Source organism: Salmo trutta, chromosome 33 (assembly GCF_901001165.1).
Source record: "Salmo trutta chromosome 33, fSalTru1.1, whole genome shotgun sequence".
In the NCBI taxonomy this organism is placed as follows: Eukaryota; Metazoa; Chordata; class Actinopteri; order Salmoniformes; family Salmonidae; genus Salmo; species Salmo trutta.
In genome coordinates, this window is record NC_042989.1 from 36556703 (window position 1) to 36580200 (window position 23498).

At 42.3% G+C, this 23498-nt stretch overlaps 1 protein-coding gene across 2 annotated transcripts; it reads left to right on the plus strand.

The window, feature by feature from the left end:
• The first annotated feature begins 16070 nt into the window (after positions 1–16070).
• On the plus strand, positions 16071–22888 carry LOC115172924 (coiled-coil domain-containing protein 32). Of its 2 annotated transcripts, none has more exons than XM_029730799.1 (4): positions 16071–16215; positions 17137–17406; positions 20814–20967; positions 21141–22888. In XM_029730799.1, exons 2-4 carry the CDS (start codon positions 17151–17153, stop codon positions 21322–21324), a joined length of 594 nt encoding a protein of 197 aa, XP_029586659.1. In that variant the 5' UTR covers positions 16071–16215; positions 17137–17150; the 3' UTR covers positions 21325–22888. The 2 variants fall into 2 exon arrangements, with proteins under 2 accessions (XP_029586659.1, XP_029586660.1); XM_029730800.1 differs by having other exon boundaries at positions 16080–16155.
• The last annotated feature ends 610 nt before the right edge of the window (positions 22889–23498 follow it).

Below are 23498 nucleotides of genomic sequence, written 5' to 3' on the forward strand. Positions count from 1 at the left end.
ATAAATAGCATTTATGATCTCTTATACAGGCAATGGTTAAATTGATAGAGGCAAAGTGTATAAAAAAAAAGGCCAAGGGCAAACAATCCCATCTCTCTCAAATAAAACTACATTATTTCCCATACAAACAAGCATTTTCATTACAATATTTGTATTAATAAATTATGACATTACTGTATAATCATTTCAGTATTTTTTTTTCTAAAATAAAGACTAAACTGCATCTATTCTCATCGTTATTTAAAAAGGGTTGTTTTTCTGTTGCCGATACAGACTAATTGTAATAATTTAAAGGTTAGACTATGTTAAGTTGCATTCACATCAGACATTAGAAAAAAATGAGTCTTCAATTTATCAAGACATCTTCCTGATAGTTGGTGAAGTACGATCACTCAATTTGTGTGAGGGTTGTCATATCCCTTTAATTTTTGTAAAATGAAAAACATGAATAAGCCGACCTTTCAGCTAGACATCTGTGAGGAACAAGCAGTGGTTTGAATGCATGTACAAAACGGGAGTACTTAAATGAACGATTTTAGCAATCACAGACAGAGTCATTAATCCAAAAGCCCTTGGCAACTCTCTTCAACCCTCTGGGATAATGTTCATCTGCTGCCCAGTTTTAGTCAATAAGCAAATGGGAAGTGTTGCTAGGCAGCAGACAGACAGAGATCTAAAAAACTCAATAGCTGCAGCACCAGCACCACCTCCTGCAAGGGCAACCACACCACACAGCAGTCAGAGCTCACCTCTGGAAAGAAAAACACAGAACAGCATCTCTCAAGAGATCAACTCTAGATGTGGGATGATGAATTAAGGCAAGGTCATGACGGCAGGCGATGACAAAACTGACATCAATTAAGGTTTAAGATTTTCATGACATTTATCTGCTTTATATTGTATACTATATATACACAATTTATGTAGCTAGTGTATACATACCCTTTATATAGTGTATACATAATTTTTTGGGGGGCTGCCTCCTCTCCTCCTGAAATGGAGGATATAATGCCTCATACCTCCGTCGTTCCATTTTAGCTTCCTCCAGCTCCTCCTTCGGGCGCTTGTACTCCCCAGCCTGGTGCCATGGTCCTTTACCATCCAGGATCTCCTCCCATGTCCATGACTCCAAGTAGCTCTCCTGCTGCTCCTTCCTCCGCTGCTTGGTCCTTCGTTGGTGGGTGGTTCTGTCACGGGCGTCGTAAGGAGTGGACCAAAATGCAGCGGGTATATTGATCATCTTCTTATTTTATTAAAGAGAAGACACTTAAACAAAACAAACGATGAAAACAGTCCCGTAAGGTGCACAGACTATACAGGAATCAACCACCCACAAAATAAAGAGAAAACTAACCCAACTAAATATGGCCTCCAATTAGAGACAACGACAACCAGCTGCCTCTAATTGGAGGTCCTACCAAAACCGCAACATAGAAATTGAAAAACTAGATAAACACATAGAAATAGAAAATGTAGAACATAAACCAAAAAACCCGAACCACACAAAACAAACACCCCCTGCCACACCCTGACCAAACTACAATAACAAATAACCCCTTTTACTGGTCAGGACGTGACAGTTTCTAGTGTAATATGCTTTGTTATTGTACAGAGGTGGTTGCACATTATTAGAGTAATTAAAGGAGTTAGCCAATTACCATATGAGTAACAATTAGCTATATGGTTTGGCATCATGCCAGATATATGGTACCTTGGCACGGGCTTTGTATTTATGCAATTTCAACTTGAAATGTATAATGTACAGCTACAGTATGTTGATGTGAATTGAATACCTAAGTATATTATTTTCTGTATTTTGCAGTTTCACAACATAAATGTTTTCAATATATTCATTCAAGAAAAGTCACGCCTTGGGAGTTTTATTGAAGATTTAGTTGTGAGCTATCTGTCTAGTTTTGCATGGGAATGCAATTCAAGTGCAGAATAACCAGCCTTTCAAAGCACTTCATGGCTACAGACGTGAGTGCTACGGGTCAGTAGTCATTTAGGCAGCTTACCTTAGTGTTCTTAGGCACAGGCACTATGGTGGTCTGCTTAAAACATGTTGGTATTACAGACTCGGACAGGGAGAGGTGGAAAATGTCAGTGAAGACACTTAGTTGGTCAGCGCATGCTCGCAGTACATGTCCTGGTAATCCGTCTGGCCCTGCGGCCTTGTGACTGTTGACCTGTCTAAAGGTCTTACTCACATTGGCTGCGGAGAGCATGATCACACAGTCTTCCGGTACAGCTGGTGCTCTCATGCATTTTTCAGTGTTATTTGCCTCGAAGCGAGCATAGAAGTTAAACAACTTCTTCGCCCGCTTTGAGGATAACACAGTGCCGGTGAGGCAGCTCGTCCTAAGGACTGTGGGCTCTCGTTCTCCGTGGCCGACGTGAGTAAGACATTTAAGTGTGTTAACCCTTGTAAGGCTGCCGACCCAGAGGGCATCCCTAGCTGCATCCTCAGAGCATGTGCAGACCAGCAGGCTGTAGTGTTAACGGACATATTCAATCTCTCCCTATCCCAGTCTGCTGTCCCCACTTGCTTCAAGATGTCTAACATTGTTCTTGTACCCAAGAAAGCAAAGGTAACTGAACTAAATGACTATCACCCCGTAGCAGTCATTTCTGTCATCATGAAGTGCTTCGAGAGGCTAGTTAAGGATCATATCACCTCTACCTTACCTGACACCCTAGACTTAATTCAATTTGCTTACAGCCCCAATAGATCCAGAGACAATGCAATCGCCATCACACTACACACTGCCCTATCCATTCTGGACACAACACAATTGGATTCCACGCTTCAAGATTGCTTCGATCACGTGGACTGGGATATGTTCCGCATTGCTGCGAAACACAACATTGACGAATACGCTGACTCGGTGTGCGAGTTCATTAACAAGTGCATCGGTGATGTCGTACCAACAGCGTCTGTTAAAACATTCCCCAACCACAAACCGTGGATTGATGGCAGCATTCGCGCAAAACTGAACGCGTGAACCACTGCTTTTAATCAGGGCAAAGTGACCGGAAACATGACCGAATATATTAAACAGTGTAGCTATTCCCTCCGCAAGGCAATCAAACAAGCTAAGTGTCAGTACAGAGACAAAGTGGAGTCGCAATTCAACGGCTGAGACACGAGAGGTATGTGGCAGGGTCTACAGTCAATCACGGACTACAAAAGAAAAATCAGCCCCGTCGCGGATCACGATGCCTTGCTCCCAGACAGACTAAACAAGTTTTTTGCTCGCTTTGAGGACAATACAGTGCCACTAACACGGCCCGCTACCAAAACCTGCGGGCTCTCCTTCACGGCAGCCAATGTGAGTAAAACATTTAAACGTGTTAACCCTCACAAGGCTGCAGGCCCAGACGGCATCCCCGGCCGCGTCCTCAGAGCATGCGCAGACCAGCTGGCTGGTGTGTTTACAGACATATTAAATCAAGCCTTATCCCAGTCTGCTGTCCCCACAAGCTTCAAGAGGGCCACCATTGTTCCTGTTCCCAAGAAAGCTAAGGTAACTGAGCTAAATGACTACCACCCTGTAGCACTCACTTCCGTCATCATGAAGTGCTTTGAGGGACTAGTCAAGGACCATATCACCTCCACCCTACCTGACACCCTAGACCCACTCCAATTTGCTTACCGACCCAATAGGTCCACAGACGACGCAATCGCCATCACACTGCACACTGCCCTAACCCATCTGGACAAGAGGAATACCTATGTAAGAATGCTGTTCATCGATTACAGCTCAGCATTTAACACCATAGTACCCTCCAAACTCGTCATTAAGCTCGAGACCCTGGGTCTTGACCCCGCCCTGTGCAACTGGGTCCTGGACTTCCTGACGGGCCGCCCCCAGGTGGTGAGGGTAGGTAACAACATCTCCAGCCCGCTGATCCTCAACACTGGGTCCCCACAAGGGTGCGTTCTCAGCCCTCTTCTGTACTCCCTGTTCACCCATGACTTTGTGGCCATGCACGCATCCAACTCAATCATCAAGTTTGCAGACGACACTACAGTGGTAGGCTTGATTACCAACAACGACGAGACGGCCTACAGGGAGGAGGTGAGGGACCTCGGAGTGGGGTGTCAGGAAAATAACCTCGCACTCAATGTCAACAAAACAAAAGAGATGATCGTGGACTTCAGGAAACAGCAGAGGGAGCAGCCCCCTATCTACATTGACGGGACAGTAGTGGAGAAGGTGGAAAGTTTTAAGTTCCTCGGCGTACACATCACGGACAAACTGAAATGGTCCACCCACACAGACAGCGTGGTGAAGAAGGCGCAGCCTGTCGGGCTGTATCACCGCCTGGTACGGCAGCTTCTCCGCCCATAACCTGGAAGACTCTCCAGAGGGTAGTGAGGTCTGCACAACGCATCACCGGGTGCAAACTACCTGCCCTCCAGGACACCTACACCATCCGATGTCACAGGAAGGCCAAAAAGATCATCAAGGACAACAATCACCCGAGCCACTGCCTGTTCACCCCGTTAACATCCAGAAGGCGAGGTGAGTACAGGTGCATCGAAGCTGGAACCGAGAGACTGAAAAACAGCTTCTATCTCAAGGCCATCAGACTGTTAAACAGCCATCACTAACATTGAGTGGCTGCTGCAAACATACTGACTCAACTCAAGCCACTTTAATAATGGGAAAATTTATGTAATCAATTTATCACTTGCCACTTTATATTATTTATATTAGATAATGTTTACATAACCTACATTATTCATCTCATATGTATATACTGTACGCCATACCATCTACTGCATCTTGCCATCTTGATGTAATTAGATGTATCACTAGCCACTTTAAACAATGCCACTTTATATAATGTTTTCATAACCGACATTACTCATCTCATATGTATATACTGTACTCTATACCATCTACTGCATCTTGCCATCCTGATGTAATGTATCACTAGCCACCTTAAACAATGCTGCTTTATATGTTTTCATACCCTACAATACTCATCTCATATGTATATACTGTACTCCATACCATCTATTACATCTTGCCTATGCCGTTCGGCCATCACTCATTTATATATTTTTATGTACATATTCGTATTCATTCCTTTACACTTGTGTGTACAAGGTAGTTGTTGTGGAATTGGTAGATTACTTGTTAGATATTACTGTATGGTCGGAACTAGAAGCACAAGCATTTCGCTACACTTGCATTAACACCTGCTAACCATGTGTATGTGACAAATAAATTTGATTTGAATTGAGTTCCATGTATTCATGGCTCTATGTAGTACTGTGTGCCCCCCATAGTCTGTTCTGGACTTGGGGACTGTGAAGAGACCTCTGGTGGCATGTCTTGTGGGGTATGCATGGGTGTCCGAGCTGTGTGCCAGTAGTTCAAACAGACAGCTCGGTTCATTCAACATGTCAATACCTCTCATAAATATAAGTAGTGATGAAGTCAATCGCTCCTCCACTTTGAGCCAGGAGAGATTGACATGCATATCAGTAATATTAGGGTGGCAGGTATCCTAGTGGTTAGAGTGTTGGACTAGTAACCGTAAAGGTTGCAAGATCAAATCCCTGCGCTGACAAGGTAAAAATCTGTCATTCTGTCCCTGAATGTCACGTCCTGGCCAGTATAAGGGTTAATTAGTATTGTAGTTTGGTCAGGACGTGGCAGAGGGTATTTTGTTTTATGTGGTTCAGGGTGGTGTGTTTGTTTAAAGGGTGTTTGATTTAGTATTTCTGGGTTTTTGGTTGATGGTCTATGTTTATGTATTCTATGGTTAGTCTAGTGTGTGTGTTTCTATGTTTAGTTAATTGGGGTTGGGACTCTCAGTTGAAGGCAGGTGTTGTCTATCTGCCTTTGATTGAGAGTCCCATATATTAGGGTGTGTTTGTTATTTGTGGGTGATTGTTCTGTGTTCAGCCTTATGCTTTGCAGACTGTCAGTTTATCGTTCGTTTTCGTGTTTGTTTTGTTATTTTTGTACGTTCATTTTGTAGTAAATAAAAGTCAAGATGAGCCTACACGTACCTGCTGCGTTTTGGTCATCCTACACCGACGAAAACCGTGACAGAATCACCCACCAAAATTGGACCAAGCAGCAGAGGAAGGAGCAGACGGATTTCGAGTTGGACTGGCGGGAGAAGTGGACTTGGGAGGAAGTTCTGGACGGGGCCGGACCTTGGCATCAGGCTGGGGATTATCAGCGCCCGCAGTGGGAAATTGAGGCAGCCAAGGCAGAGAGGCGGAGGTACGAGGCCATGGACGCGCTGAGGGAGAAGCACGAGAGGCACCCCCAAGACATTTTTTGGGGGGGGCACACGGGTAGTTTGGCTAGGCGTAGGAAGAGCCGGAAGCCAGCTACCCGTGGTTATATGGAGGAGCGTATGGGGTGGAGAGCGCTATGTTTCGCTGAGAAGCGCACTATCTCACCCATACGCACGCACAGTCCGGTGCGAGTTATTCCAGCCCCTCGCAGGTCCGTCAACCCAGTCCGACTCGTCCAGTTCCCGCTCCCCGCACTAGCCTTCAAGTGCGTAAACCCAGCACCGCCAGTCAACAGTCGTCAGAGCTGCCCGCCAGTCAACAGTCGTCGGAGCTGCCCGCCAGTCAACAGTCGTCGGAGCTGCCCGCCAGTCAACAGTCGTCGGAGCTGCCCGCCAGTCAACAGTCGTCGGAGCTGCCCGCCAGTCAACAGTCGTCGGAGCTGCCCGCCAGTCAACAGTCGTCGGAGCTGCCCGCCAGTCAACAGTCGTCGGAGCTGCCCGCCAGTCAACAGTCGTCGGAGCGGCCAGACTGCCCTGAACTGCCCCGAGTGGCCAGACTGCCCTGAACTGCCCCGAGTGGCCAGACTGCCCTGAACTGCCCCGAGTGGCCAGACTGCCCTGAACTGCCCCGAGTGGCCAGACTGCCCTGAACTGCCCCGAGTGGCCAGACTGCCCTGAACTGCCCCGAGTGGCCAGACTGCCCTGAACTGCCCCGAGTGGCCAGACTGCCCTGAACTGCCCCGAGTGGCCAGACTGCCCCGAGTGGCCAGACTGCCCTGAACTGCCCCGAGTGGCCAGACTGCCCTGAACTGCCCCGAGTGGCCAGACTGCCCTGAACTGCCCCGAGTGGCCAGACTGCCCTGAACTGCCCCGAGTGGCCAGACTGCCCTGAACTGCCCCGAGTGGCCAGACTGCCCTGAACTGCCCCGAGTGGCCAGACTGCCCTGAACTGCCCCGAGTTGCCAGACTGCCCTGAACTGCCCCGAGTTGCCAGACTGCCCTGAACTGCCCCGAGTTGCCAGACTGCCCTGAACTGCCCCGAGTTGCCAGACTGCCCTGAACTGCCCCGAGTTGCCAGACTGCCCTGAACTGCCCCGAGTTGCCAGACTGCCCAGACTGTCCCGAGTTGCCAGACTGCCCAGACTGTCCCGAGCTGCCAGACTGCCCAGACTGTCCCGAGCTGCCAGACTGCCCAGACAGCCTGGAACGGCCTGAGCCGGAGCCACTTCCAGAAATAGGTGGGTTGGGGAGGGGGGGTGTAGCACAGTGCCGTCGTTGACGGCAGCCACCCTCCCTTCCCTCCCTTTAGAAAAGGGGAATTTTTCTTTTGGTGTTGCTTGGGGTTATTTTTTGTTAAGGTGCTTCCGGGGTAGCACCTTTAAGGGGGGGGGGGGGGTACTGTCACGTCCTGGCCAGTATAAGGGTTAATTAGTATTGTAGTTTGGTCAGGACGCGGCAGAGGGTATTTTGTTTTATGTGGTTCAGGGTGGTGTGTTTGTTTAAAGGGTGTTTGATTTAGTATTTCTGGGTTTTTGGTTGATGGTCTATGTTTATGTATTCTATGGTTAGTCTAGTGTGTGTGTTTCTATGTTTGGTTAATTGGGGTTGGGACTCTCAGTTGAAGGCAGGTGTTGTCTATCTGCCTTTGATTGAGAGTCCCATATATTAGGGTGTGTTTGTTATTTGTGGGTGATTGTTCTGTGTTCAGCCTTATGCTTTGCAGACTGTCAGTTTATCGTTCGTTTTCGTGTTTGTTTTGTTATTTTTGTACGTTCATTTTGTAGTAAATAAAAGTCAAGATGAGCCTACACGTACCTGCTGCGTTTTGGTCATCCTACACCGACGAAAACCGTGACACTGAACAAGGCAGTTAACCCACTGTTCCTAGGCTGTCATTGAAAATACGAATTTATTTTCTTAACTGACATGCCTAGTTAAATAAAGGTAAAAAAAATATATACTCTGTGTACATCCAAGGGCCAGCCGTGCTTCCCTGTTCTGAGCCAATTGCAAATTTACTAAGTCCCTTTTTGTGGCACCTGACCCCACCACTGAACAGTAGTCAAGGTGCGACAAAACTAGGGCCTGTAGGACCTGCCTTGTTGATAGTGTTGTTAAGAAGGCAGAGCAACAATTTATTATGGACAGACTTCTCCCCATCTTAGCTACTGTTGTATCAATATGTTTTGACCATGACAGTTTACAATCCAGATATACTCCGAGCAGTTTGGTCATCTCAAATTGCTCAATTTACACTTAACTTATGACAAGATTTAGTTGACGTTTAGGGTTTAGTGAGTGTTTTGTTCCAAATACAATGCTTTTCGTTTTAGAAATATTTAGGGCTAACTTAATCCTTGCCAGCTACGCTGAAACTAACTGCTACATTGAAAGTCAGCGCCATCCACATTGTCCAGGAACAAAGCAAAGTAAACACAGCTCCTGCAGCGCTGGAAACGTTCAACAGCAACCTCCATTTGAGACCGCCGAGCCAGCTAGGCTAGCTGGGCTTTTGTGTCCCTCCCCTATACGGAATCTGTCAGAATCCTGGGACAGACAGCAGCGCTCACAGCAACTAAGCCCAACAGAGCCGCGGGATCCAAAATAAAATAAAGCTTTTAAACCGAGGTCTCTAGTTCAGGTTCCAAGCTCATCATTAAGCTCGGGTCCCTGGGTCTGAACCCCGCCCTGTGCAACTGGGTCCTGAACTTCCTGACGGGCCGCATCCTGGTGTTGAAGGTAGGAAACAACACCTCCACTTCGATGACCCTCAACACAGGGGCCCCACAAGGGTGCATGCTCAACCCCCTCCTGTACTCCCTGTTCACCCATGACTGCGTGGCCAAGCACACCTCCAACTCAATCATCAAGTTTGCAGATGACACAACAGTAGTAGGCCTGATTACCAACAATGATGAGACAGCCTCAGGAGGTGAGGGCATTGGCGGAGTGGCGCCAGGAAAATAACCTCTCCATCAACATCAACAAACGAAGAAGCTGATCGTGGACTTCAGGAAACAGCAGGGGGAGTACGCCCCTTATCCACATCGACGGGACCGCAGTGGAGAAGGTGGAAAACTTCAAGTTCCTCGGCGTACACGTCACTGACAATCTGAAATGGTCCACACAGACAGTGTGGTGAAGAAGGCGCAACAACGCCTCTTCAACCTCAGGAGGCTGAAGAAATTTGGCTTGGCCTCTAAGACCCTCGCAAACTTTTACAGATGCACAATTGAGAGCATCCTGTCGGGCTGTATAACCACCTGGTGCGGCAACTGCAACATAGGGAACATAATGGCAGAATCTGCAAAGGCCAGCAGCAGCAGGAGGACGAGGTTCGGAACAGGTTTTTTTCTTCTGGTTAGGCTATCTTGATCTCTGGCTCCCTCTTGAGTCATTTGTGTGTCTAAATTATTTAATCACAGTATGCTTATAGCATCAGACAAGCTCAGTAGCCTACAGTTGATTTCATTAAAACACATAGGGTGTGTCTATATATGGAAAAATACATGACAAAAGTGCCCCCTTAAACTTATGAATTATATAATGTAATTTGGAATGTGTGAAAAACTATTGTTGATATTGTCAACATACTGTACTTTCATGATAGGCTATATTGTTGTATGGGTTGTCATGATGTTGGCCTGTGGGTAAGGTTTATGACCCCCCCATAAATACCTTTCTCCCTCCCCCTCTCTCTCTGACCCTACTGAAGGACTTTTGAATAGCCTTTGTTAAATATAGAGAGTCTGGGAACATCAAACAAGTTGGGGGAAAGGAACCATATTTCGGAAATAGAACCAGTTGGAAATATGCCTTGGAACTTAATGAGTATGGATGTCAGTTCGGTTGTCATCTGAGACATTATGACTGATGACAGGACGACATAAACTGTACCTGGGAAAGTCTACACCTTCTAGTTATCAGATTCACATGGAATTGTTGTGCAATTTAAATGTTTGATATTGAAACTGTTTGTTAAGAGTTTAAATATAATTTTAGCTTCCAAATGAGAGAATTGGGTTTTCATAAGGAAAGAGCCCTGACCAATCAGTGGCCCGCCCCTGTGAAGAGACAGGGGTTATAAACGATGAAACACACACTTCTCCCCTCGCCACTATATAAGTCAGTGACAAAAACATAATCAGTCTGTTCCGGGTACGTGAGGTCTGCAGCCTCTGCATTAAAAGGACACACATGTCAAATACAGAACTAAGCCAACCTCAGCGTGAGCTTTGGTTGCGAATGATATGAACTTTGAACTCTCATTCACTACAGAAGTGATACTTCATGGCCGTTGAGTTAGCAGCGGCCGCTGTAGACGTGGGCTAGGAAAGGACGGACAACGTATCCAGTCTAACACACGACGAAGATACTACAACGTATCCATTTTACCACCAGTGACATTCTTCCGAGGACAGGAAGATCTCTGTTGGCCAACACGGCCAGCATCTACGACCAACCTACCGAAGCGCAGCTCAGAGTAAATATTTATTGCATTTTCCTTTTCCAAATGGGCGGTAATTTAGAATGCATACGATACTGTATTTACGATAGCCTAGCTGCTTTCTCAGTTACTCAGTCTTCCCGCTCTTTCATTCAAGCCCACCCCCTTTCTTTGTGTAACAAGCCGCCATGCCGGTTTAGCCCACTAGGGCACATTCTCCTATCATTTCCTTGTAACCATATTGTAACGGGCGTCGTAAGGATTGGACCAAGGTGCAGCGGGAACGTGTATACTCATCTTCTTTATTTAATAAAAAGAAGGAAAAAACAAATAAATCACGTATACAAAAAGAAACGAACGACACTAACAGTCCTATCAGGTGCTCAGACACTAAACAGGAGACAACTACCCACAAATCCCATAGAAAAAGCACCCCTCTTAAATAAGACCTTCAATTAGAAGCAACGAGGAGCAGCTGCTTCCAATTGAAGGTCAACCCCATTAACTAAACATAGACATAGAAAGACTAGAACTAACCTAGAAATAAACTAACAAGAACATAGCCCAACAAACCACGAAACACTCTAAACAAACACTCCTCTTACATAGTACATAGCCCAACAAACCCCGAACCACATCAAACAAACACCCCCTGCCACGTCCTGACCAAACTGCAACAACAAATAACCCCTTATTCTGGTCAGGACGTGACACATATCTGTTTGTTTTGCATTTCTGTGAATTATTTAGTTAGTAAATAAATTAGTTTAAGACAATTGATGTATTGATGACTCATAGTGAAGACTGGGTTCGTGCAGATAACCAACAATTTACGACGTTTGGAATGAGATTGACGTGAGGTAAACTAACACATCATTAAAGGAGGCTAATTGATCAGATATTATAATATCTGAAAGTTATATTAGGAAAATTATAACTTTGTAATCTGAATATTTTTCCTTGGTGCCCCGACCTTCTAGTTAATTACAGTTACATGATTAATCAGTTTAATCGCGTAATAATAATTACTGAGAGTTATTTGACAAACATGTCTTCCGTTTTAATGATGCCAAAGACACGACAGGGTGAAATTAAAAGTATTTTGTCATCTCTGCTTTGCCATGTTGACTAAAACATATTTCTTATAGCCAAACTATTGTCTTTCTTTTTACAGTTCAAACACATTTAGCATAGATAATGTAATTGTTGTAGTAGTCTTAAGCAAACCATCTTCAGTATCACAGTGGCACCTCCAAGTGCCACTCAGACCTTCTGGGAGAAAAGTATCTGGCATTGAACTTTGGTAGTAGTAGTAGTTGTATGTTTTAAGCTAAGGATCCCATCCTCTCCTCCTTCCAGACATGTCACCACCTAGATTACAAAGTTTGCATTAAACAAGTTCATGTCAGCACAAGGCATATACAAAATCTAGTAGAATAATTAGCCTCATACATTGTCTACTGGTATTGTATTTAAATGAAGAACATATAGCTGAACAATGTAAAGAATTTGTGAGTTAAGCTATTCTCTGACTCAGATGCACAATGTCAAGGGATGCATTGCAAATGCCGATAAGTCTAATGCCATCATACTGTGGGCCAGTGGTTCCCAATTCCCCCAACATTACAGTTTTATTGTAGCCCCGGACAAACACACATGATTCAACTTGTCAACTAATCATCAGGCCTTCAAAGAGTTGAATCAGATCAGTATATTTGTCCGGAACAGAAGCGTGCACACCGAGCAGGCTTGGCCTGCTCCAGTTGTAATACGTTTATACATTGTGTGTGACTTTTAAACTGTATTTTTGTTCACGAAATTTGCTAACATAGGTATACAAGGATGTACCCTTATTCTCTTGGGACATTCATTAGGACCTCTTCATCCGTAACCAGGGTTTCACGGCTCTCTGTATCTGAGGACAGAAAACATCATAAAGAAACAGGTTGCATTATACTAAAATTAGACAGCCCTGAATATTATGTTGGTTTATCTCTCTGTCCTCAGTTTTTCTCACTAGGGACTGGAACTATGGGAGGACATATTTTCATGATGTCCTCCCACAAAGGTACCTGCTCTATCCAGAGTAGCCTACTCTCCCTTCTCTGACAGCTGGAACTGCTAGCTAATCCTTTCACCCTCTTCCATGGTAACACAGCCAGCCACCAGACTGACTCTGGTCTTCCAACATGGTGCCTGGTGCGGTTGCTAGGTGATTTGTGACACAACTGCAAACCCTCTATAATAATAATCTGAAATCATAATGGCTATAATGATGTAATAATGCTCTCACATCATAATGCCCTTAATGGTGTAATAATTCTCTGTAATAACAATAAAAGATATGTTAGCTAGCCAGAAAACATTGCAAATGTAGCAAAAAGGGTTGTTTAAAATACTATATGTAAAATACTACATGTAAGTAGTATTATAGTAAGCTACAAATGTAGAACTAATATGAGTAGCAAAGCTTTTCCCAATTATGGAAATGTCACATTGATCTTCAAAATTTCATTTGGGTTGCGCAATGGCGGAAATGGAACTGGATGTCGAGTTTGAAACAAGAAGCGTGTCGAGTAAGGTTGGAGAAGATGAATGGAAAACAGTCGAAGGCTGGAACAAAATAGAAATTGTCTAAAATTGAAGAATATGATAAGTGTAATGCAGACAAGTATTAGTTTTCCGGTTGGGATGTGTTTTTTGGATAAGGATGAATATCTGGAAGATCGGTATGACGTCTTGGTGCTTTCAAGACAACTCTGAAAAAAAATGGTGAAATCATGATGCCAGTGATCCTCACATTGTAATGTCGGAGCTCCAGAAAGACGTCTGAGTTTCCGACTTGGAATTCCCAGTTGGATGACCGTTCAAAACGATTTTTCCCAGTCGGTGCTCGTTTTTTCCCCAGAGTGACCAGTTGTCTTGAACGCGCTGACATCGGAAGTCGGAGAGTTCCCAGTTGTTTTGAACATGGCATGACCATTAGGCAGAAGAGGCAATTGCCTCACATCATCAAGGGGCCTCGTGAGCTGGGCATACATTTTTTGAATTTTATTTTATGTATCCACCCCTCCTCATAATCCGCTCAAGGCATAATCAAAATCCGTCCGTTTAAGCTAGAGATATGTTTTTTGCATGGGCTGCGTCTCAATCCACCACATCTGCCGATGTCGGCCTTCCGCTTCAGCAGTGGAAGGGGTCTTCCCTAGTTATCCCGGCCACCAAGTCACCGCCCCCTCCCATTTATACAATTGATCGTCTTAAAATCTGATTAAAAACCTAGACCTAACCTTAACCAAACTGCTAACCTTATGCCTAACCTTAAATTAAGAACAAAAAGCTAAATTATTGTGTTCATGAATTTTTACAATATAGCCAATTTTGCCTGGGGCCTCCAAATCACAAAGTCCGACCCTGGTCTCGAGGAAGGTGAAACAGGTGCTGAGAAATGTGGAGTCAATTCAAGCGACCAGGAGCAGGATTGTTCTTATTAATTGTATTTCTGAGGAAGAGAGTGCATTGGGAATCTCAACTTTGGAGCAGGGCGCCTGATAGGGGAGTCATCTCCGGGGTGTCGATGGAAGTTGAGTTTAAATACCTAAGGAAAAGAATCCCAGGTGTGGTTAGTACCCGTCACCTGACCAGAATGGAAAAAGGAAAGAACGTCTGTTGGTTCTTTTTTTTAATACAAAGAACACCTCCCCATGCATTTAAAGATATATAAGGTACCACAGGAGGGGTATATAAGGTACCACAGGAGGGGTATATAAGGTACCACAGGAGGGGTATATAAGGTACCACAGGAGGGGTATATAAGGTACCACAGGAGGGGTATATAAGGTACCACAGGAGGGGTATATAAGGTATCACAGGAGGGGTATATAAGGTAAAACAGGAGGGGTATATAAGGTACTACAGGAGGGGTATATAAGGTACCACAGGAGGGGTATATAAGGTACCACAGGAGGGGTATATAAGGTATCACAGGAGGGGTATATGAAGTACCACAGGAGGGGTATATAAGGTACTACAGGAGGGGTATATAAGGTACCACAGGAGGGGTATATGAAGTACCACAGGAGGGGTATATAAGGTATCACAGGAGGGGTATATGAAGTACCACAGGAGGGGTATATAAGGTACTACAGGAGGGATATATAAGGTACCACAGGAGGGGTATATAAGGTACTACAGGAGGGGTATATAAGGTACCACAGGAGGGGTATATAAAGTACCACAGGAGATTGGTGGCATCTTAATTGGGAAGGACGGGCTTGTGGTAATGGCTGGAGCGGAATTGGTGGAAGGGTATCAAATACACATTAAACACATGGTTTCCATTCCATTCACCATTATTATGAGCCGTCCTCCCCTCAGCAGACTCCGCTGTAAGGTACGGAGTAAGACCATTCCTCCCCAAAATGCTACAAAGTAAAAAGTGTAAAGAATTTGGCCATGTTGCAAATGTGTGCAGACGAAAGATGTATACTGAAGATTGGAGCGAAGAAGGTCAGTGCTACAATTGTGGAGTAGAGGATCATGATCCAGAGTTCGTGAAATGCCCTGTAAAGGGTGAAGGAAGCCGAGGTGGTGTAAGCCAGGACGTTCTATCGGATCTCCTATATGGAGGCAAAAGGATGATGTGCCGCCCTCTCAGGCTCCTTGGAGGTTTTGTTTTATTTTTGCGATCGTTTCACCTTTTGGGGTGTAGTCTGCCAATAAAGTTTGAAGGAGAAAAAAATTAAATAATAAGAAGATGGAAAAAGAAGAAGATGGTGATGATGATTTCATTTGGCATCAGCTGTAGCATAGATATTAGAGAAAAGCATATCTGGCTGTAGGCCAGACAAACCTAACCACACTGATAACCTTATTTTTGCGATCTTTTTGTTTTCATCCCGCACAGTAGGTTGCGGTAATTCACCTTTTGGGGGTGTAGTCTGCCAATAAACCAAGAAGGAGAAAAATAAGAAGAACAAGATGAAGAAGAAAATGAAGAAAATAAAGATGATGACGATAATGATTTAATTTGGCCTCAGCTGTAGCAGAGATATTAGAGAAATGTATCTCTGGCTGTAGGACGGTCAAACCTAACCCTAACCACACTGCTAACCTTATGCCTAACCATGAATTAAGACCAAAAAGCTATTTTTTTTTTAACGATTTAACCTATTTTGACTTTGTGGCTGTAGTAACTAGAGACAACCATGTAGGACCCAGCTGTAGGACACACTTCCTGGTCCCCACAGAGCTGGCCAATAACATTGGGATTACATAAATGAAAGCCAATGAGCATTCATAGAACTTCAGAATGACTTGACAGGCAGTTACCTTATCTAGTCAGATCACTCAAAACACGCCAAAGAAGGATTGCCTTGTTTGGGATTTTGTTTGGGTTTCTTCCAGCTAGAGGAGCAGGCTAGCTAGCTAACGTTAGCAAGGTAAAGTCCTAGATACTACCTGGTAAAATACGGTTTAGCTGCTCTAAATTGAAGCCGAAGGTAAGACACCAATAAATACCTTTAGCTAGCAGAGTGAATGTTTACCATTTATAATTTGAAATTCCAATGACAAGGGGATTATTTTAGTTGCAGCTAGCTAACGTTAACTAAATTGGCGTTAACGTTAACTAGTTAGCTGCATCTCAAAGTAATATCCTAGCTAACAAATAGGAACAATCTGATTCATTGTTGCAGTTTATCTCATTTCTAATTTGGTGGACAGTTTACCAACACCTTGGATTTGGTGTACCTTCAAACTTAATTGCATTGCTCTAGCTAGCTGTAATTTAATTCATTATTGAGCTTGCTATTAGTAGTTCATAATAACCTTTTTTCCATGGTAGAAAAAGTACTAAATTGTCATACTTGAGTAAAAGTAAAGCTACCTTAATAGAAAATGACTCAAGTGAAAGTCACCCAGTAAAATACTACTTCAGTAAAAATCTCATAGGTAAATGGAATTTCTAAAATATATTTCTAAAATATATTAAGTATCAAAAGTATAAATAATTTCAAATTTCTTATATTAAGCAAACCAGACGGCACAATTTTATGTCTATATTTTTTTTTTACTGATAGCCAGGGGCACACTCCAACACTCAGACATTTACAAATGAAGCATTTGTGTTTAGTGAGTCCGCCAGATCAGAGGCAGTAGGGATGACCGGGGATGTTCTCTTTACAAGTGTTAATTGGACCATTTTCCTGTAAACATGTAGTGAGTACTTTTGTGTGCGAGGGGAAAATGTATGGCGTAAAAAGTACATTATTTTTATGTAGTAAAGTAAAAGTTGGCAGAAATATAAATAGTAAAGTCATGTACAGATACCCCCCAAAAACGACTTAAGTAGTACTTTAAAGTATTTTTACTAAAGTACTTTACACCACTGACTATTTTGTTGATGATGTTTGTCTCAACAGACCACTGTATCTACATGAAAATGATTGACGATTTTGAGAGTCATAACGCCCGGTCCAGCAGAGATCTGTGGTCAGAGATCTGCTGGAGCCTGCCTGACGTGCAGGAGGAAGATCAAGGCCAAGGAGAGGATAATGCGGCTCTGTTCAAAGATTCATTCCAACCTTCACATGTTGGCAGTGACCTACAATCTAATGGCACGTCTATGAGTTTCTCCTCTCACAGCGTCTGGGAACCTATGGAAGACTCGGATGTCTACATTGCTAGTTTAGGTAAAGTCAATCTAATATCAACCTTCTGTTATGATTCACCCTTATCTATGGCCCAGTTGATGCCATCAATAGGGCTGTGGCGGTCATTAAATTATGTCAGCCCATTATTGTCATGCAAAAGACTGGCAGTCTCACGGTAATTGAACATTAATTAACATAAACATGTTTAGCATCTCCAGCCTCTACTCATACAAGCAGCATACAAGCTTCTGATGCGCACCTTTGGAACATCTACATTTAAAAAAAGTATAATAAATCAATTGAATACACACCATCACAATAAATTCATTATTTATGTTAGTCTGGTCTAAACAAAACATTATGATATGATTTTATTTATTTTTTCCGAATATGTGTTGGCCTACTGTATGTTATCTGGCTATGCTCAGTTGGTAGATGCTCAGTTGGTAGCTCAGTTGGTAGAGCATGGTGTTTGCAACGCCAGGGTTGTGGGTTCGATTCCCACGGGGGGCCAGCACAGGAAAAAAAAATGTATGTATTCACTACTGTAAGTCGCTCTGGATAAGAGCGTCTGCTAAATGACTAAAATGTAAATGTAAAATGTATGCACCATGCCATAGGCTATAGGCTTGTTAATTTAGCAGACAAGATATGCTTATAAGTCCCGTGCCATTATTTTATATTATAGGATTTTATAATAATAATAATAATGATATATTTGGATTTAGCTGAATAAAATATAATCAATATTTTTCCCATTCTGGAGCGAGAGTGCGCGCATATGAAGTGGCTATGTTGAGCGTAAAAGTGATAATTTGAAACAGGTCCTATATACTAGATTTAGAGTTATTTGGCAACTTTTAGAATGCCTTAGAAATCAAAAGATATATGGGCTGCATGATGCGACTATATAGGGCTATTGATGCGACTATATAGGGCTGCATGATGTGACTATATAGGGCTGCATGATGTGACTATATAGGGCTGCATGATGTGACTATATAGGGCTGCATGATGTGACTATATAGGGCTATTGATGCGACTATATAGGGCTATTGATGCGACTATATAGGGCTATTGATGCAACTATATAGGGATATTTATGCGATTATATTAGGGCTATTGATGCGACTATATAGGGCTATTGATGCGACTATATAGGGCTATTGATGCGACTATATAGGGCTATTGATGCGACTATATAGGGCTATTGATGATTTGAGAAAGTCACACAAAAAAAAGCATGCACTCTGTTCCTTGCCTCAGACTGCACAGCCTGTTCTCTCATCAAGTGATCATATTTTCACCCATCAGACTATTTTCAATTTAATCTTGTCTTCATTAATATGTAACATTTATTTTATAATGATTTATAATGGCCCATTATCAAATGGGGAGGGGCAGGGGGGAAATACATATCATCCATATGCACCTGAATAGCAAATTGAGGCCGCTTTCCCGCCGATAAGTTTTTCACTCATGTTGGGTAGGCTACTCCGGTAATTTCGCTGCGCCAAATGTAATGTTCTACCTAAACTCTGTGTGCAATGGGTTCTCCCTGTTCCTGCAGCTACCCCGTGCTTAATTTGGGAAACCAAGTGAAATCTGTTGGAGAACATCGATAGTAACATGTTTTCACAACGAAACAAAGTATTTAATTTAACTGTTGACAGACCATCTCTTTGCACGCTGGGGAAAGGAATGAAGGAGAAAAGGGGAGGAGATGGAAACTCACAGTGATGAGATATTCTGTAGCTAAAGGTAATGTCTATTAATTATGGGACGGCAGGTAGCCTAGTGGTTAGAGCGTTGGGCCAGTAACTGAAATGTTGCTAGATCAAATCCCCGAGCTGACAAGGTACAAATCTGTCATTCTCCCCCTGAACAAGGCAGTTAACCCGCTGTTCCTAGGCCTTCATTGTAAATAAGAATTTGTTCTTAATTGACTTGCCTAGTTAAGTAAAGGTTAAATAAATAAAATAAAAAAATGAATATTTAATTAAAAATCTATTAATAGGCTATGCAAAATCCAACACAAATGCACTATAATTGTAGACTAAATCTGAATTAGTTTATTTTAGGCTAGACAAATTATTTACCAAAGATCTTAAATCAGTATTTTGTTTAATGTTTTTCTGCCATGTGTAATTATGTGGTTGGCTATGTATTGTATAACGGCACAATCATTATTTTAATTACGTTTTTGGGGGGGCTTGGGCTCATATATAGGCCTGTGCTTATGCATTATCTCTAATATGCATATGATGTTTTGAATGAATCATCACCTTAGATAGAGCTGACCAATTCGTTGTTAGGCTTTGAAACAACATCCAGAAGTACCATGTTTTCCACTAATGTCAGAGTGGTTAGCAGGACAATAGAGCCCTGAGTAACCAGGCCATTAGCGACCTGATGATCGTTAGCGAGTTGAGTAGGCTACTACTAATGCATGTCCAAAATGCATAAAATGAGATTACCGTGACTCAACTGTCATGTAGAATTTTACTGCAGCCATGGCGATAATATAGTCACCGTAACAGCCCTAGTCATGACTCATGACTGCAGCCGTGGCGATAATAGAGTCACCGTAACAGCCCTAGTCATGATTCATGACTGCAGCCGTGGCGGTAATAGAGTCACCGTAACAGCCCTAGTCATGACTCATGACTGCAGGTGTGGCGGTAATATAGCCATCAACCCTGGTCCTTGCTAGTATGGAACAGAAGCCTGTATACCCAACAGCTACCTAGGACCAGTGTTGGTGACCATCACTGCTTTACTGTAGTTAAGAGGGTCAGCCTTCTTTCCATTCTTGATGTTGGATTGACTCGGTACCGGTACCCCCTGTATATAGTCTCCACATTGACTCTGTACCGGTACCCCCTGTATATAGTCTCCACATTGACTCTGTACCGGTACCCCCTGTATATGTGGAGACTATATACCGGTACCCCCTGTATATAGTCTCCACATGAACTCTGTACCGGGACCCCCTGTATATAGTCTCCACATTGACTCTGTACCGGTACCCCCTGTATATAGCCTCCTTATTGTTATTTTATTGTTACTTTTTATTATTTTTTACTTTAGTTTGTTTTGTAAATATTTTCTTATCTCTGGAACTGCATTGTTGGTAAAGGGCTCTGAAGTAAGCATTTCACGGTAAGGTCTACACCGGTTGTATTCGGTGCATGTGACAAATCATTTGATTTGATTTGAAAGGTGTAAGCTGTAGTTCATGCAGAACATTTTATGTCCAGAAAGATAATGAATTGGGAAAGTATCCAAACACAGGTTTTACTGTTAATCCTAGTCTCCCCTGGCAACACACTGCAAAGTCAACATTTTTGACTTGGCTATTTGGAATGATTGTGAGAAAGCCAGAAATCAAGGTCCCATATTACTTAGCATACTATTGAAGTTCATTATAAATCCTGTCTTTTCAGAGAACCGTCTGAAGAGAATAAAGGGCCAGTGTACTGAGGTGACGTCCAGGGAGATGCTGCGCTCCCTATCTCAGGCCAAAACAGAATGCTGGGATAGATTGTTGCACGACGCTCAGAGCTCGGAACTCTTTCAGGAGGACGAGCTAGATCAGAGGTGAGTAGAAGAGCATCATTTGTTGTACAGGCAGAAGTAAGTCTATAAACTCACTATCACTGAACAGCGTTGTAGGCTGACTTTGTGAAATTTCTTACAGGTCCACTCATTGTTCTGTTATCAAACTTGCCTCTTTGTGTATTGATAGGATGTGTGATAACTTCCCTTCACAGTACCCTGGAGCATCTAAAGCGTTGGCTGGTACCTGAGAAAGTGGCCCTCAGCGCTGAGGAGCTGGAGTGTCTTCTCCTGCCGTCACTGAGCCGAGAGCAGACCTCCACGGACCAATCACAGAGCGGACCAGAGGCAGCCACTCAGAACCCTAAAGAGGACAAGAGTCCCATACCTGAGAAATAGATACCTGTTCACTGCAGACATTTTTTATACGTTATCATGTGTTATTCCTGGACAGAAACATGATTGGATTTCCTGTACTGTCATTAATAGGTTATGTGTATTTGTCTTTATTATTGAGGAGAAAGAATTCGGTGACATATTGTTGCAAATATTGGAACGGTCCAGTGTTTGTCATGTTACTCCTATCAAATGTTGTTGATTTTATGATATGGTTCAAATAAAAAGCAGTTAATTGTTGGGGTAATATCCTGAAACCACACCGGTTGCATTTTGTTAGGGCTACTACACCATGTTGGTCTATAATGTTGTAACGAGCTTTGGCACTGCTTTTAAGATACCAGTCCAATCAAGAGTATTAATAGGTCAGATGAAATCATTATAAATGTAGCTACTATATGTTCATCACCATGTGTATGGTAAATATACTACGTTCATTATTACCACGTGTATGGTAAATATACTACGTTCATTGTAATGTATGATAAATATACTACGTTCATTGTAATGTATGATAAATATACTACATTCATTACCATGTATGATAAATATACTACGTTCATTGTAATGTATGATAAATATACTACGTTCATTATTACCATGTATGATAAATATACTACGTTCATTATTACCATGTGTGATAAATATACTACGTTCATTACTACCATGTATGATAAATATACTACGTTCATTATTACCATGTATGATAAATATACTACGTTCATTATTACCATGTGTGATAAATATACTACGTTCATTATTACCATGTATGATAAATATACTACGTTCATGACGATGTATGATAAATATACTACGTTCATGACGATGTATGATAAATATACTACGTTCATTATTACCATGTATGATAAATATACTACGTTCATTATTACCATGTATGATAAATATACTACGTTCATGACGATGTATGATAAATATACTACGTTCATGATGATGTATGATAAATATACTACGTTCATTATTACCATGTATGATAAATATACTACGTTCATTATTACCATGTGTGATAAATATACTACGTTCATTACTACCATGTATGATAAATATACTACGTTCATTATTACCATGTATGATAAATATACTACGTTCATTATTACCATGTGTGATAAATATACTACGTTCATTACTACCATGTATGATAAATATACTACGTTCATTATTACCATGTATGATAAATATACTACGTTCATTATTACCATGTATGATAAATATACTAGGTTCATTATTACCATGTATGATAAATATACTACGTTCATGACGATGTATGATAAATATACTACGTTCATGACGATGTATGATAAATATACTACGTTCATTATTACCATGTATGATAAATATACTACGTTCATTACCACATGTGATAAATATACTACGTTCATTACCATGTATGATAAATATACTACGTTCATTACCACATGTGATTCATATACTACGTTCTTTATCATGTGTGATGTACTGTGCTAGATATTTTAGATTCTGATAGTTGGATGACAGATTCATTTTTATGATGGAAGCTTTTAAAACAAAGCTAATGAACTTGAAAAAAGTATTTCTCTACCTGTCTTTCTTTCAAGTTCAGAAAATACTCCCAAAAATCACTGGACATGGACTATGATACTGTATGGCCTTTACTGTATATCCTCTACTGTATAGCCTCTACTGTATATCCTCTACTGTATGTCCTCTAATGTGTAGGCTCTAATGTATAGGCTCTAATGTATAGGCTCTACTGTATATCCTCTACTGTATAGGCTCTAATGTATAGGCTCTAATGTATAGGCTCTAATGTATATCCTCTACTGTATAGGCTCTACTGTATAGGCTCTAATGTATATCCTCTACTGTATAGGCTCTAATGTATATCCTCTACTGTATAGGCTCTAATGTATAGCCTCTACTGTATAGGTTCTACTGTATATCCTCTACTGTATAGGCTCTAATGTATATCCTGTACTGTATAGGCTCTAATGTATAGCCTCTACTGTATAGGCTCTAATGTGTAGGCTCTAATGTATATCCTCTAATGTATATGCTCTAATGTATAGCCTCTACTGTATAGCCACCCCTACTGTACAGCATCTACTGTATATCCTCTACTGTATGTCCTCTACTGTATGTCCTCTAATGTGTAGGCTCTAATGTATAGGCTCTACTGTATA

Bases quoted from the DNA above. Each gene is read 5' to 3' on its own strand.
- LOC115172924 (XM_029730799.1), top strand. From the start codon at position 17,151: ATGAAAATGATTGACGATTTTGAGAGTCATAACGCCCGGTCCAGCAGA. The intron at 17,407-20,813 runs GTAAAGTCAATC...CTGTCTTTTCAG, and splicing joins TGTCTACATTGCTAGTTTAG to AGAACCGTCTGAAGAGAATA. The intron at 20,968-21,140 runs GTGAGTAGAAGA...TTCCCTTCACAG, and splicing joins GAGGACGAGCTAGATCAGAG to TACCCTGGAGCATCTAAAGC.